The sequence below is a fragment of the Plectropomus leopardus genome, chromosome 12 (genome assembly GCF_026936395.1).
Source record: "Plectropomus leopardus strain MGB_pleo_1.0 chromosome 12, ASM2693639v1, whole genome shotgun sequence".
Classification (NCBI taxonomy): Eukaryota; Metazoa; Chordata; class Actinopteri; order Perciformes; family Serranidae; genus Plectropomus; species Plectropomus leopardus.
In genome coordinates, this window is record NC_142187.1 from 2,369,363 (window position 1) to 2,385,701 (window position 16,339).

General features: G+C 38.4%; 1 protein-coding gene across 1 annotated transcript in view; it reads left to right on the top strand.

The window, feature by feature from the left end:
- LOC121951857 (phospholipid phosphatase-related protein type 4-like) overlaps positions 1–16,339 on the top strand; it is an 80,790-nt gene that overhangs the window by 11,133 nt on the left and 53,318 nt on the right. Inside the window, exon 2 of the mRNA XM_088085275.1 lies at positions 11,611–11,796. Within this exon, the coding sequence (XP_087941401.1) occupies positions 11,611–11,796 (186 nt within the window). The remainder of the gene's footprint in view (positions 1–11,610; positions 11,797–16,339) is intronic.

Here is a 16,339-nt window from a genome sequence, read left to right on the forward strand (position 1 = left end):
CTTTGTGATCTGTAGTTTGTTTCAGAAAAGGAAAAAAAATCTATTAAAATCGTAAATCTGGTTTGGTGTGAAAAAATCTGGGATTTTATTTTTAAGCCATATAGCCCATCCCTGTGTACAACAAGGAGTCACTTTGCACAGGTAACCCGTTGATAAATAGCAATGGTGAGTGGTCAAACAGGTGTATGGGCGGGAACTTGATACCACGGAGGCTGTTACTGCGCAGACTCGGCTCCAAATAACATCACCAGTGGAGAGGCGTCGTCCATCTTTATATACAGTCTGTGATCTCATTCATCATCAGATAATTATTAGATCATTTTCCAGGTTTAGATTTTTGAAGTATCCAGGTCTGGTGTTTGCACATTCTTTTGAGAAAGTACATGCAGAGTTAATAAAATGCAGTACTCGACGGAAACCAGGACACTTTGGCTGGCAAAGACCTTATCCAAGGTTCTAAACACTAGGCTGGTCTCCATTAATCCTTATATTGCACAAATTGAAACTGGGAGTATAATATACACCAAATGGAAACACGTCAGTTCACAAAAATTCAAAAAACACTTTTTGTCTTGTCTAGGTCACATGATGCTATGGCTATGAGCTTGTCAGTAAGAACTGGCTCCCTCATGATGCAGCAGGAGCTACAAGAGCTGTTATTGCATCACATAACTCTTCAGAAGTGGATCATCCACTTCTGAAAAGGAATTCATAATTCCTCTGTGAAATCGTGGACTATCAGCTCCCAGAAATCCCTCATACGTGGCCACTCCCATGTATAAGGGGATCACCTTTCCATTATGGCTCCATAACACGCCTATCTGGCCTTGGATTGAAAATAGTAGCTGTGTCCCAATTCAGGGTCTGCATCCTTCGGAGGACGCAGCCTACGCAGCCTTCGGAGGCGACTCCTTCGGAGGCACCTCCGAAGGAGTCACCTCCGAAGGCTGCATTAACGGTTGTTAATTGGGACAGTCTAGCCTTCGGAGGATTTCCTGGTTGCGTCACCAGATGTCCCCGCCCTTACCCCCACATCAGCTGATTCCTGCTGTCAAGGCCAGAGAGAGAGGGAGAGGGAGAAAAAAAGAGAGAGAGGCCGGGAGAGGGGGAGAGGGAGGAAGAGAGCGAGAGAGAGAGAGAGAGAGAGAGAGGACACCAAAGCAAAGAAATTATTTTATTTTTAAAATGTACTTTTTATTTAAATTTTGCTGGAGAAGGAGGACAAGTGCCTCTGTCCGTGGCGGAAGCTGATTTTTCGCACAGTAGAGCATCCGTCAGCGGACGGAGCTCTCCGCAGCACAGCGGGGCTGCTAGGTGGCTACGTGTTAGCATTACTTACGTCACGTATTATGAATGAAATTATGAGATTTTAATGTCCCTCTAAGTTCAACATATCTGGCATTTGATTTTCAAATGAGTAAAAACCCACATTAAGTTAAATCAACGCTCCGATCTCCGCTCTGTGCCGCCATTATTTTTGAAGATCACAGGCGCGCAAGGAATCTTGGGAAATGGAAGGCCACGAAGGATAGTAGCGATGTGTCCTCCAAACAGAGGGAAAAGAAGGCTGCATTTGTGGGCTGCGAAAGGAGGAGCCTTCGAATTGTGACCAAATGGGACAGCCTTCGCGCAGCGCTGTGACGTAATCGGCCTTCGAATGCAGCCTCCGAAGGATGCAGACCCTGAATTGGGACACAGCTAATGACTCTAGTGTGGTGGCTGCAATAGAAATAAAGCTGCTAATGTTTTGAACATCCATTGCCATGGTTACTGGAATGTTATTACCAGAGGAGAAGTCGCAGAACATTACTCAACGTAGTCATCTCATTATTGTGTTTTATCAACATTTTGAAAAGATAGTTTAAGTATTGTGCACAACTGTAATGGAAACCCTTCTCTCCACAGCAGCCACATTGTCCAGGCTACTTGCAAATGCTACCTGACTTTTTCGTTCAAGATTCTTGCAAGTGCAGCAATTGGCCAGTGTCAGCAATCTCAAAATGACTTTAATCGGCTACCACTACTATAGAGTGGTGACTGCAAACAGAGAAGCAGCAGCATCACAACCATTTTTTTGTATAGATTAATGTCAACTGTTTTATGTTTCTGTGTCATACTGTATGTGCTTTATGTGTTTTTACTATGTCTTTACTCTAGCTGCAGCACAGATTGCTCTCTGGGACAAATAGTAAAATTGAATGTGTGTATCCAGCTGGTTAGCTCATTGCTGCTGCTTTGCACAGCACTGAGCTAATATGGTGGTTACTGCTAATATCAGAATAACGGCATTGCTGAAGCGTAGCAACCATATTCTGGTACCGCCCTACCACCGCACCGTTAGCTGTGTCAGCACTGTTAGCTGCTAGCCACCGGCTCAGCCACCCCCATCTTGGAATCTGTGTGTTGACGACTCATATACTTTGAATTTCGCTTGGGGCACCTGTAACGCTCTGAAATTATTGCCTCGTTCTTGTGGGTCTTCAGTTCAGTCTTTGATTGGATGCAAGCTAAGTGCTAGAGCTGAGTAGCTAAGTAAGCGAAGTAATAGAGGTCTTTTTTATTTCCTTTTGATTGTTTTTAAAAAGCAAATCACAGTAAGTGTCAAACGTAGTCCCATCATTGTCTTGACCGCCTTTCCGAGTAGCGTAGTCAGTGCGCCTGTGTCCGACAAGTTTAGCAACTTTCCGATAAAAGACAGAACTTTCTTTCAGCCATTTAAAACATAGACATATTAGACATAGATTTGAAGTGTTGTGCAGCGTCAGGTTAGTTCAGTCTGTTACAGGATCACACTTTTATATAAGACACTGTCAGTAAGATTAACAGCTCAACAAACATCCATCTGTCAGGACTGTTTCGATGTATGTTGAAGTCTCTTATGGAGCTTTTAACTATTTTTGAAAAAATATAAAATGATCTAACCCTTTGGACCAATATTTGTTTTTCAGTACCTTCATATTCTGATATTACATAAAGACCTATACTGCTCTTTTTAGCCGACAAAAAAATCCAATACAAAAATCAATACATTGGTGAGCCCTATAACAGCAGGGAAGTCTGCTGTATTAACACGCTGAAACCTGGATCGACATCACTTGGTCGAATTATTTATTTTTTTCAAAAGCATTGGGCAAAAGGCATGAGAAACTTGGCAAGAGATGTCCTGCAGATTGCAAAAAATGATTAGACGAAGGAGATAACTTTTTAAAAAAGCTAGGGAAAAAATGTTCACAGAACTAAGTTTATAATTTTCATAATTATCTATTTATTATTTCCAGTTCTAATCATTTATACATTTATTTTGATTTTTAAGCAGTTTTTTTTCGAATCGTTTCCATTTTTTCGATCAAAACATATTAAATGTGCATACTAACCCCATGAAACCCGGATGCACATCATTTCTTTTCCACGTATTTAAACCTTTGAACCCTGAGCGAATTGCTGCGATTTCTTTCTTTCAATGACATTGGGGGAAAGGCAGTAAGCAGTGTTGAAAGAAATGTCCTGCAAATTGTAAGAAATAAGCAGATTCAGAAAAATATTTACTTAAAAAGTTAGGGGAAAAATGCAGAGAATTATATAGATAATTATCATAACGAAATATTGAAAATTATTGTTGCAGAATTATGATAATTTTTAAGAGGGCTTTTCAGGTCATTTACTTTTTGTTTGTTTGTTTCTTTCTTTACTTTCCCATTTTTGTTGTTGTTTGTTGTATTTTTTTGTGTGTTTTTGCTGGTGTTCCCAGTTCATTCTTTGTACCTTTTAGTAATTTCCTGCTAATATCTAGATCATTTCTACTTAAGTTACTCATTGCCTTCTTCCTACGTTTTAGAAAAAAAATAATTTTCCCAGTTACTTAGTTAGTTAGTTCTTTTTTTATTTTTTTGCTACTTTTCAGTGAATCCTTTTGCACTTTTTACTAATTCCTTGCTAATATCTGGGTTATTTCTACTTGAGTTTCTCATTGTCTTCTTCCCATTTTTTTGAGTAAATCAAGCTAATTTGCCCAGGTTGTACAGGGTTAATGAATGCTCTTTTGTTGGCTTGTTGGTGCACAAATGTGCTGTCCCAATTCCAGGGGAGCGTAGTGTATCTCCTCAGACAGCAGTTTTGGTCTTTTTTCCTTCTCTTCCTGATAAGTTAGTTTTACATGCTAATAATGTGATATGCTACAGATTTTGTAAATGTCCTATTTCTGTGAAGAAATGAATGTCTGATGTGCTCCCCCAGACTTTGAGCAGGCAGAGTATTGAAAATCTCGTAGGTGGCTGAGCAGCTCCTCGGGGCAGGAAGCAGCCTTTACTGCATGTACTATTGACTGACACCCATGAAACTATTTTGTAAAGCCTCCTACACTCAAATTATTTGTTTTATTCCTCACCTTGAATAAATACAGAAATTACTGCAGCATGCATGGAATTAGAGTGGAGTTTCAGTTTAATAATATTATTACGATTTATTAAAATTATTAGCAGTATAAAGTGAAAAGTATGCATAAGTTGTATGCACTACCTTACCATCACAATGGATGTCGTGATGTCATACATGTGATGGGTTCAGGGCTTCCAACTCACTCACATCGACCGTGAGACCGCACAACAATTTTTATGCACACTTAAAAGTAAAGGTATAACTGACATGTTATGGTGTGACAAATAGGACACAGACAGGAAATGGACAGACAAGACAACAGAGCCTAGTAAAACACTACGTTTCACTGAGCCCTCGTTTGGATTATGATGTGTATCTATTCCTCTGTGTTGGTTATGTTACTTTCACGTTTGCACCTCTGGATGAAATACACGTACAGCTAATCAGAGCAACAAAACGTCACATAGCACCAAGTGACAAAAGTAAACAAACTGCAGCAGGAAGAGATGAGCCGTGGCGGTGAAGCACCACTTTTGCCATCAGAATTTGAAAATATCCCTTTAACAGTCAGTTCCACATCAGCTGCAGCAATCTTGGTTATGGCTCTCCTCTTTACTCAGCTAGGTGTATGCTCTCTGTAGGGCTGGGCAATATGGCTTTAAAACAATATTTTAAGGCTACCACGATAAACAATGTTTTTATATGTTCTTTAAACTAATGTTAACTTCTGAGATACAAGATTACTGAACTGCAGTCACATTAAAGGTAAATAAAGTAGCTGCTGTCATATAATAAAGTTAAATCTCCACTGTTATGATAACATGTAATAAAAAATGTTGTCATACCGCAGCACCATTAACTGTTAGGATTCATTCACTGTGAGCGGCAGCAAACTAACAGCTCTGCAGCTCAGATATTAATAGATTTTTTGTCATGTATTAATAGATTTTTTTAACAGTAGTGCTCCATGATTGCAAAATGTGAGTAAATAGTCACAGTCTGGAGCTCTGCAAAAGACCTTCTTTGAGTGTGTTGAAGTGATGTGGTTCTCATTGGCCCAAAGTGGTTCAAGTTGGGTGGATCAGACATATTTTCCAGAAATAATAAATGACCCTCACTGTGACCATGTAAAATTTGAAGGCATTTTACTGTACAGAGGTGCTTTTTTTGTTTTGATAATTCTAGGCAAAATCAGCTAAGTTCATAGTATAACACATTGAAAATGTCCTCATGTTTAAACTCTCCTTCCTTTAGAATTTGATGAAACTTTAAATGAAATTCTGTTCAGGATGACCCTGACTATGACCTGGTAAAATCTGAAGAATGTATTTTTTAAACATTGGCAGCCCTTGATGGGTTAAAAGTGATTGTAGACATACAAGGAGTAGGGTTAGGCGATAGGGCCCTAAAATAATATTGTTATATTTTGGGGTATTTTTGCATTAAGGATATTCTTGATGATATCACAAAACAATGACAAATATTATTTCAAGAACATACACTTGCAACAAAATAAGTATATGTATATTTTTAGATGTCAGCATAAATGTTACAGTTTGCCTTCAAATATTCAGTAGAAACTTAACAAAAATTACCTTTCATTGCTTTAATTTGTAAAAAACAACAACAGTAGTAGTGCGTAATGGTTTGACAACATTATGTCAGCAAGTTGGTATATTGTAATTATCACAACATGAAGTTTTCTTACCATATTAGAAATGATACCAGTCCAGAGTGAAATATCTTCACTGTTGAATGGGTTGCCATGAAATTTTGTAAGGACAGTTGGGGTCTCCAGAGGATAAATCAGAACGACTTTGGTGATCCTGAGTTTACTGTACGTCTAGTTAGAAGTGAAATGTTTGGCATCTATTGGATAAATTCACATAACATTCAGTACAGAAATGCATATTTCCCACAGAATCACTTGTGAAAACCCCCATGTCATCATCAGTTTAATGTGTCCAATACTTTGATTTATGACCAGATATTGCCAGAACCATACTTACAGTACATCTTTATTTTGTGATGCTGTAAGAATCTTATGCACACTGTCTTTTAAATACTTGCTGCTGTCATGCTGCAGAAGGAAATAATTAGTAAATGTGTAATTCTAAGGATCACAAGAAACTTCTAGCAGCCTTGGTGGGTAATCCTGGCTTTCATGCTGTGGAGAAAGAGAGCATTTTACAGTCAATGATAAGATTTAACATAACTGTTGCAGTCAGAAATGTGCACGCCTCAGGCAAAAGGGCAGATCATGTAGTTGATGATTTTAACAGCAGGGAAGCAAGTCACGATGTAGCCTCAAACTCATGTTAAGGCAATATCCATCATGGTGCAATTTGTGATCTTGCTTGTAAGAGCAATTGTAATCACGCATCTATGCAGGAGTCTAGCACAGAGTTTGGTGATAATCAAGCATTATATGGTAAAAAGTCTTGCACTTGTATACCACCTTTCTAATCTACACTGCGTGTCAAATTCACCCATTCACACACACACACTTACACACACATTCATAAACCGGTGGGTGAGGCTGCAAGGTTCCACCTGCTAAACATTTACACGAGCAATGTTGTGTTCAGTATCTTGCTCATAGATTCTTCTACATGATTACTGGCAGAGCCGAGGACTGAATGCCCTGCACTTCTTTCTGAGCCGCGACCATGTCTTATAAAATGTCAGAAAGAGTAAAACCCTGAGGAAAACATTGTTAGTGTGTGTTTGTTTAACCAGCAGTCCATAGTCCAAAAATATTCAATTTACAGTCATATAAAACAAAGAAAGGCATTCTACTTAACAAAAACTCAAAACTTTCATTAGAATTGTTGCTAATTAATTCTGTTTATCATCTATTAATTGAATTTTCAGCCTTGCAGTTGCATGAAAGATAACATACTTTTCAAGGGTGGATGTGACAACACTTACATTACTTTACTTGACATATTATGCAAAATGCATTTTTGTAATGGACTTTCAACATTAATATCAGTCCCTGGTGTGTCTAGAGCTCCACAAAGTATAAGAAAAAGACCATCCTCTCTTTTTTCTCCCACTCCATGTATCAAGAAATGTGTTCAACCAGCAGCTAGTCAGACTGTAAGCTCTGTTCGACATCCTATGAGGTTGCTGCGTCACAGAACCACCTCCCAGGTGCTAGCTAGTTGACCATACCTGCTATAATAGCAAATACTTTCTTCCTCCTTGGGCCTTGTGGGCAATTTCTCACAAGTGGTAAAGAAAAATGTAACAAGGTTTATGCATAAATACTAGGCTAACATTATGAGACAGAGAGATGTAAATATTAGGGTTGGACCCAAATGTTCGGCTATTTGAATATTCGTTAGTTGGGTCAATACTAGTTTTTCAGTTTAGGGATCGTTTTTTGTTTATTTGTTTAGTTTTGTTTGCTGAGGACAAATGTTATTTCAATAGGTGGGTTTCCATTACAGATTTGCACAAAACTTAAGCAAAAGTATGAAATGTCGATGAAACACTATTGTGAGATGACTGCGTTTCCATTGAGCAATGGCTCCTCTCGCGATAACATTCCAAGAGGCATGGTGATGGATGTTCAAAACATTGACAGGTTTATTTCTATTGCAGCCAAGGCCTGACATTAACACCCGCCGATCTGCCAAACGTGGGCAGATTTCACCAGTGGCGAGACAGAGGCACTCTCACTATAATGACCACAGGACTGGAAATTTGCCTGGTTCTCATTTCCAAAATCTGGTCACTTTATACTTAAGTACTGTACTTTATATTTAAAGATGTTGTAAATCTAGTTTAAGTTAATTTTAGCGCGCCATAGTCAACTTTATTTATATAAAATGTAATTTCCCAACAAAAAAAAATGTGGCTAGTGAAAATGCTGGAAAAATTTGGGAAAAATGAAGAAAAAAGTTAATGTCAAGCCCTGATTGCAGCCACCGCACTAGCCATCATTATTTCCAATAGAAGGCGATACAGGTGGGATATGCAAGCGATAATGTAAAGGCAAGCTCTTTAAACATGGGAACGGCCACAAATGAGGGATTTCTGGGAGCTGATAGTCCATGATCGTGGTGATACAATTTCAATGCTTCGAGTTTACTCAATATATCGCCCCAAAACTGTGGTTACTGGAGGTAACAGCAAGTACTTGGTACCACTACAGGTCCCAGAGTGTGGTTCGAAATGACACATCTTTTGACCACCCGAAGCAGCAGACATGCATTGAGCAGTGACTTTAAAAGTCCTGCATTTGTCTGAGCACCTTCTCCCTATGCAGGCTTGGACGCTCTGTAGACTATGTCACCCGACTTGCTCTGAGCGAGGTGGTGCTGATGCAAACATCTGAATGAGATGATGAAGTGGGGGTCAGAGCGAGGCAGCCAAATAGCACAGGGACCAAGCAGTTTGGAGTATGGTGCCTTGCTCAAGGGCAGCTCAACAGCGATTTAGACTTGGATTGGCCATCCAGTTCCCAAGTGGCCTGAGCTACTGCTACCTGGATATAATTATTCCAAACAATCAATAAGACAGCTTTATTACTGTGGAACTTAAGTGAAAGATCAATATCCCTATGAGATATTTTTAATGTTAAGACTTCTGGTTGCTGTTGGCTTGTGTGTACACATCTAGTACGTATGCTTGTGTTTGTCCTTCAACTCCAACAAAGCAAACAGAGTGTGTAGGACAGCTGGATCCTTGTTTACCACTACTATTCATTATAAATACTGTTACCAATTTGTATGAAGACCACATCTGTAATGCATTATGAAGGCATTCATAGTGAATTACAATGCATTCATAATGCTTTATGACTACACTCATAAACACACAATGCTTACTGATGCACTATAGCAACAGTCATAAAACATTGCAGATGTGACTTAGAAGGATTTATAAGTGTCAGTCATGTTGACTGATGAGGCTTACGATGCATTATAAATACCTATACTTATCTATACACACATTCAAGACAGTCAGACATTCAACAGTCAAGTGTTGTAAGGAGTCATAGTGTGCTGTAACAGTGCGTGTGGTATCATACGTTATCATTGTACGTTTTAAGTAAAGTGAGGTATATACTGATGCATTTATAATCATGCATGCTTCATCATTATGTTTCATTGTTGGTGAAATCATTTTCATGCATTTATAAGAATCTATGCAGCATCATAAGTGATTAATACCTACCATGCACTCAATTACTTTGAAAATACATTTAAAAGACTAAAGTGTGATACTCTCTGACATCTAAGGACAAGTCAGCAGTCAGAGAGTTTTTAAACACAGAATCAGATTTTGCAAAGACTGGGAACTTGCAGTGTCATTTAAAAGATTATTAGCTTCAAAATGGAAAAAAGGGGAAAGAAAGTGGAAACAAACTGTTGCTGCCCTTGAAATTCACAGTTAGTATGGTATATGCTGTAGCTAGCCAGCTAGCTAACCCAAACAGGTTATTTTCAAGAAAAGTTAGCCACTGGGATGTTTGTTCATAATGCATTATGGATGTGGATTTCATAGAAAGTGTTACAAAATCACCTTTTCTTGGAGCCTAGTTTTCAGATATATTTTAAACTGCAAATTACGTCCCTTGATCAAGATGTCTTTGAAGTGATAGGGAACAGTCTCTTTATGCTAGCGGTGGCCCACATTTATTTGATGCTCATGCTTGGCATTATTGGATATGTACCGTAACACTGATTAAAGTGCAGTGAGTAAAATTATTCCTGCTCATGGTGGTTAGCAGTGTGAATATTTGCACTATGAATATTTGGCCTTGTGTGAGAGTTTTTTTTTCTCTATCTGCACTGCAGCTCTGTGTAGTCAGCTAAAGAAAATCTTTGGTTGGCTGTGGCAGAGGAGATAGAACAGGTTGTCAACTAATTGGAAGATTGGAGGTTCAAAGCCAGGCTTCAAGGGCAAGATACTTAGGGTCCTAAGATTTCCACAATTTGGAAGCCATGGACGGAATCACTGGAATTTGATAATAAAAATAGAATCATGTAATTTGCCAAAATTTGGATGTGATTTATAAAAATCATAGGTTTATAGTTTTAATGAATAAAAATCATAGTTTTATAGTTTTAATGAATAAAAATCATAGGTTTATAGTTTTAATTTATAAAAATCATAGGTTTATAGTTTTAATTAAAAACTCTCTGTGTTGGTGTTTCAACAGCACTGGGACTTGGACTACAAAGATGTGACTGATGACTCGCATGTCTGCAGTCTTTTATATGGAGAGAGATTGTATCACATTACCTGCAACCCTTATAAATACTATCCCACTAAATTTTGAGGAAAAATACTTCTTTTATTTTGAGTTGCTGAAAAAAAAAGTTTTTGGACCCTGCAGTCATTTAAAAGGGCCCACTGAGTGTGTTATATCATGGAGTGAGCACCACAGCAACACATTACTGCATGTCTGTGTGTCAATATTTTTCCGTCATTGAAGAAAGCAGGCATCATGTAGTCACTGTTGTCGAGCCTCTGACAGGATCAGCTGCTGTATGGGAAGTCCTTAAGCTGCTCTAATTTAGATATTTTGATTGAATTTGGCGTGATAGTGGTGATTTAATAAGCACTTAAATGTTCTGTATGCAACATTGATTAATGAATTAACTTTCTCGCTTACTTACTGTGTACCTCAGCAGGGTATAAAGTCATGCTGCCTCTGTGTGTGAAATCTAAACTTCTCTTTGTGTGTAGTCTAAACTGCAGTCCGGCTGCACATGCATGTCAGAGCATGTGTGTATCCCACAGGCAGCTCATCGTCACCACTCTACACTGTGCTCACACGGCGCTCACACAGAAGTTACAGCTTATATTGGGACAGCGTTGCTGTGAAAGCATTGCACTCACCCTCCATTTCCCTTCTGTTTAACAGCAGAATTAGAATAAGTCACCAAGTCCTCTACTCTGAAGGTTGGTGGTTGGATCCCTAATTCCTCCATTCCTCATGTCAGAGTATCCCTGGGCAAGATACTGAACCTCAAATGGCTGTTCCATTTGTGTGAATGTGTATGAATGTTTAAAAGAAGCAGGTAGCACTTTGTCTAGCAGCCTCAGCCGCCAGGCTCTGAATGGGTGATAGAGACAATTACTGTGAAAACACTTTGAGTGGTCAAAAGAAGAGAAAAGCATAGTGCAAATGCATTCATTCTAATTTCTTTTTGACCATCATAAGATTTTTTCATCCATTTTAAAAAATTCTCTTGTATTGTTGTTTATTTCCTGCAGCTTCCTATCCTGGCCTCCTCTGTTGTCAGTCTTTATTTCCTGGAGCTGACAGATATTTTCCAGCCGGTGCATTCTGGATACAGTTGTAGTGACCGCAGTCTGTCTCTGCCCTACATCCTGCCCCGACAGGAAGTCTGCCCACTGCCTCTGCTCTTCAGCTTGGCCTTCGCCGCTCCCACCGCCACTGTGAGTAAACCTCCACACTGACCTCACAGTGTTATCAGAGTTCCTGCGGATCCTTAAAAATTCTTTAAAAGGCCTTGAATTCAATAATGTAAAAAGAAGCCTTAACTGGCATTAAATTGACCTTAGTCAATCTTTCAAAAGTCTAAAAAATTCTCAGACATGTTTTTATTTCTGACATTACATGTTAAAATCTCAAAAATAATTGGTAACATCTACTTTTTTGTCGAATAATTTAATAAACTGGAAAATGCAATTTCTGATGAAATTACAGGTGTGAATGCTCAGCTTACGCTACGCTGCAGTGCTCATGCTGTATAGCTTATGCTACGCTGAAATGCTTGATTGAATGACTTGAGTGTGAAGTAGTATGAATACCTAAAAAAAAGTTGAACAGGTTGAATTCAGATGAATGTCTTTAAAATCTTAAATGATACTAATTATGTTGAATATGTTTAAGCTTGCTGAACAGCTGACACTACACTGCAATGCTTGCTTGAATTTGTTAGAAGATGGTGAAATAGTGTCAATACCTGAAAAAAGTATGAAGGAGTTTAATTAGCATGAATGTCATTAAAATGTTTAATACGACTCATCATGTGGAACATCTGAAAAAAAGTTGACATTTGTTAGAAGATGGTAAAGAAATAGGAGTTGAAGTGTGTAAAGGAGTCTAATTAGTTTGAATGTGGTTGAAATATTGAATAATATCCAGAAAATACACAGAACAGTGTCTTAAATGTGTTGGTTTAGGATCAAAACTGTTTGCAGAGCAGCAGGTTGTTTGATTTTGTGTGTAGAATGTGCTGAATCCTGTGTGTGTGTGTGTCTGTTTCTGTGTTAGAATGCTGGTGTGTCTAGCAGACCCTAGTGCACTACAATAAATAGAGTAATGACAACGGAAGTTCACAATGCTCGGGAAGTGTCTGGCGGGCCGTTTGAATACATGATACAGAGAGGCAAAACTCTGATTTTCGCTATTAATAAAAATAAGAAACAGGGAAAGGCATGCAGAGGACAGGGAGCTGACACTCAGGATGAGGGTGCTGTCTTAGTGTAGGAAGTCTCCAGGCTCCATTGAATCCCCGTCTAGGTCTTTCAGATCTCATTCAGGTCTTTCAGCTTCCCTCCCTTTGCCATCAATAGAAAATCAGCTGAGCTGTAACAGTATAGACAAATGGAGTCAACAGAATCACAAAGCTAACATTCACCCTTGAATTACATTTCTGTTTACAGTAATGTTTTTACATTGATTATTAGTCTCAAATGTGCACTCTTAATCCATATCAATACTTACGTATCACAAAATAGTACTCTACTATCGAGCACCATATTATCTTTAACAAAGATGACATGTACCTCACACTGAGCTGTAAAATAAATCACACAAGCCTTTTCTTCCCTTGAACTCCTTAATGTTAGATGACATAGCAGGATATTTTAAATTAACAGGCTGTTAGCGGCTAACGAAATGTTTTCAGGATATACAGTACAGTGTACTAATGTTAGCTTACTCTGTTAGCATATCTTTTATTGCTTCATAAATCTACTAATTTAGCATCATATAATCCAATGTCATGCTTTAATGCACATGTTAATGTAGCTAAGATATGCTGATAATATCAAAATCAAAAAATATCTTTAGACGTCTTACCCTGTTAAAGCCCATCACAAATGGTCTTCTCTGCTGCAACTCCATCGCGCCGCTAGCAATTTATGCTACTTCTTGGAACTATTGAGATGGTCCACGTTGTGCCATTGCTGTGAAAAAACGGTCCATAGGAGCGAACGGAGATTATGCAACTCTTATCTTAAAGGACTCTGGCAGGCCCCACAGGTTACAGTGGTAACAGTCAATGCTGGGTGAGGTGCTGGATCTGCCTGTTCATGTCAGAGATTTGAACATCCACTCTCAAACAAGTGGCCCCCAGTCCTCCAGGACACTTCAGACAAATACTGTTATAGAGAAAACAGCCAGAGGAACATAACTGTCTAAATTTTGCGTCTTACAAGTGTAACATCTGAGACTGAGCAGCGGTTAAAGAGAGGCATGAACTGCTGCTCTGCAGAGATTTCTTGAATCGTTTTTACATAGAGTTATATGGGGAGGTTGGTGGGTTTCTTTTTCCTGTCTGGCCAACAGTAGGGGCTGTGTAAATCCGATTGGTTCCAAAGTCACATTTTTAGAAAGATCGCAATTTTTATGATATCTTTACCAAAGATGGTGTGTGACTAGCAACAGCTGTAGACGCCATGGCAAGCTAAATAGAAATATTTGGGAGGCTGTCTGCACTCTGCCAGGTGTCCCTCACTCTAGCTGTGAGCATTCTCTGCCAGAAGGGTCAGTGTTAAATCATGATTTTGGCACTTTGACAAAGTTTCAAACAAGTTTGAATATTTCAAAAACTATGAAAGATATTTGAAATCTGAATACAAATTTGAATATTGACATGATGTGGAATATTTTAAATGTGGAATGACATTTTTACATGAAAGTATAAAGAAGGAGAAGCGTTTTGAAGATGCTATTTTGAAGTTTGAATGGAGTTTGAAGTGCAGTGAGTTTGAAGTTATGAAGTGCCGAAAAAAGTGGGCGGAAGAATAATACAAAAAACAATAATAAAGAATTTTGCAGTAGAAGAACATAGGTTGTGAATGCTTTCGCATTCACACCCAATTCTTAAACTCATCATCCAAGCTGTGGAAACTAACATGCAGATTGAGAAACACAAAATTTCCCAGAAAACCTATCAAAATGTCATTATTTCCCACTTCTGTTGGTAAACCAACTACATACTTTTATGATGATATTTGTTCATTGTCTTCCATGTGTTCCAAACTAAAAAAAGGGCTGTTCAACATTTGACATACATAATGAAACTTTTTCACTGGACAAAAAATACATTTAAAATTTCATCGTTATGTTACATAAAAATATGGGTATTTGGCCCTCCTAAGTTTTGGTTAATAGAAAAATGGTCTTACACTTAATTCCAGGTGACATTAAAAAAAGTCCTAAAAAGTCTAACTTTCCTCAAGCTGCAGGAACCCTGATTATCTACATGTGGCTAACTCATCAAATGCTTCCAGGGACTGTGAGTATACATGTAGGGGGCAACCAAAACTATGACGAAAGTTATTCGTCAACAACCTTTTTTCAATGACAAAAATAAGACGATGACAAGTTAAAAGTAGATCTAAATAATAGAAACTATTAAGAAATCTAAGTTTCATTTTCCTTTATGAAATGAGACAAGATGAATATGTAAGTGGACTAATGGACATTCAAAATGAGAGGAGAGCAGGACAGAGCGGCCAACAACAGCCGTCCCTGCAATCTCATACAACAGTATGACATCAGAGTGCTGGGTGACTGGCCTGACACCAGTAAAAAGTCAGCACCAGGATGTTTGGCTAGCCTGCAAACACTCACACTGGAGCAGTTTCAGGTGTTTGTGTGTTGTGATGTAGTTCAGCAGCAAATAAGCAGCCAGTTTCTCTGACAGCTACAACTTAAATTTTAAATAGCGACCCTGTGAGAGGACATGAGACTAACATGTTGCAGATTTAGAAAAAATCCTGACTGAAACAAAGTTACTTTTCTGCTTCTCAACAGTGACATCAATAAGTTTATTAGTGTTGTCAAAGTGTTTGAGGCCATAAATAAAGATCACAAAGTGGTGTCTGTAAATTAACTTTTAAACCTGTGAAAAACTCTGCTAGAGAAATGCAGGTTTCTGAATGTGTAGAAATAATATGCAGTTGTATTTTTTTAAAGACAACATTTAAATGACATTTTTATATAACCTGTCACCTGGTTATAATATCTGGGACCGATGTTGGCCTGGCTGGATTCGTTTATATAGAAAAATACCCCACCTTGACTAAAAGTTTACTAAAATGTCATACATTTTCATTGACTAAGACATTATGAGTTTTCATCGATTAAAACTAGACTAAAACTATGAAGGAAAACGTGAATTAAACTAATAAGCATTTTTAGCCTCAAGACTAAGACTATGACTAAAATAGCTGCCAAAATTGACACTTGTAGGGAGGCACCCCGTCAGTGTGTACAGGGAGGCAAAGGTCATGTTAAAGCTGTTTCTGTGAACAAGTGTGAATCTGTTACCATGAGTAAACCAGGTCTGACTGACTAATTCATTACATTCAAATGCAGACAAATTCATGTAGTAGATGGAAGAACCATCTTCCCACAGCCTGTAGTGGTCTCCTACATGTTGCAGTTTTAAAAATGTGCCCTTAATGCTGTGGGAGTCTGACCACACTGAGACAAGTACACGTGAAAGCACTAAGCTGTTTCCATGCAACAGTACCATTTGATGGGAATAAGCCAGCCATTTCAACCATGCTGAGCAGAATTCTGTTAAACCAACTGCCATTTGTGGAGTGAAATTGCCTCGTGCAGCTCTCAGTAATTACTTTCTTTCTATTTTCAGTTCTCTCTGAAGGTGCTGTTGTTCTATACAAGAGTAAAACAACTGTGAAAACACAAATTCACAGGTAAAAATGTCTTCGCAAAGGT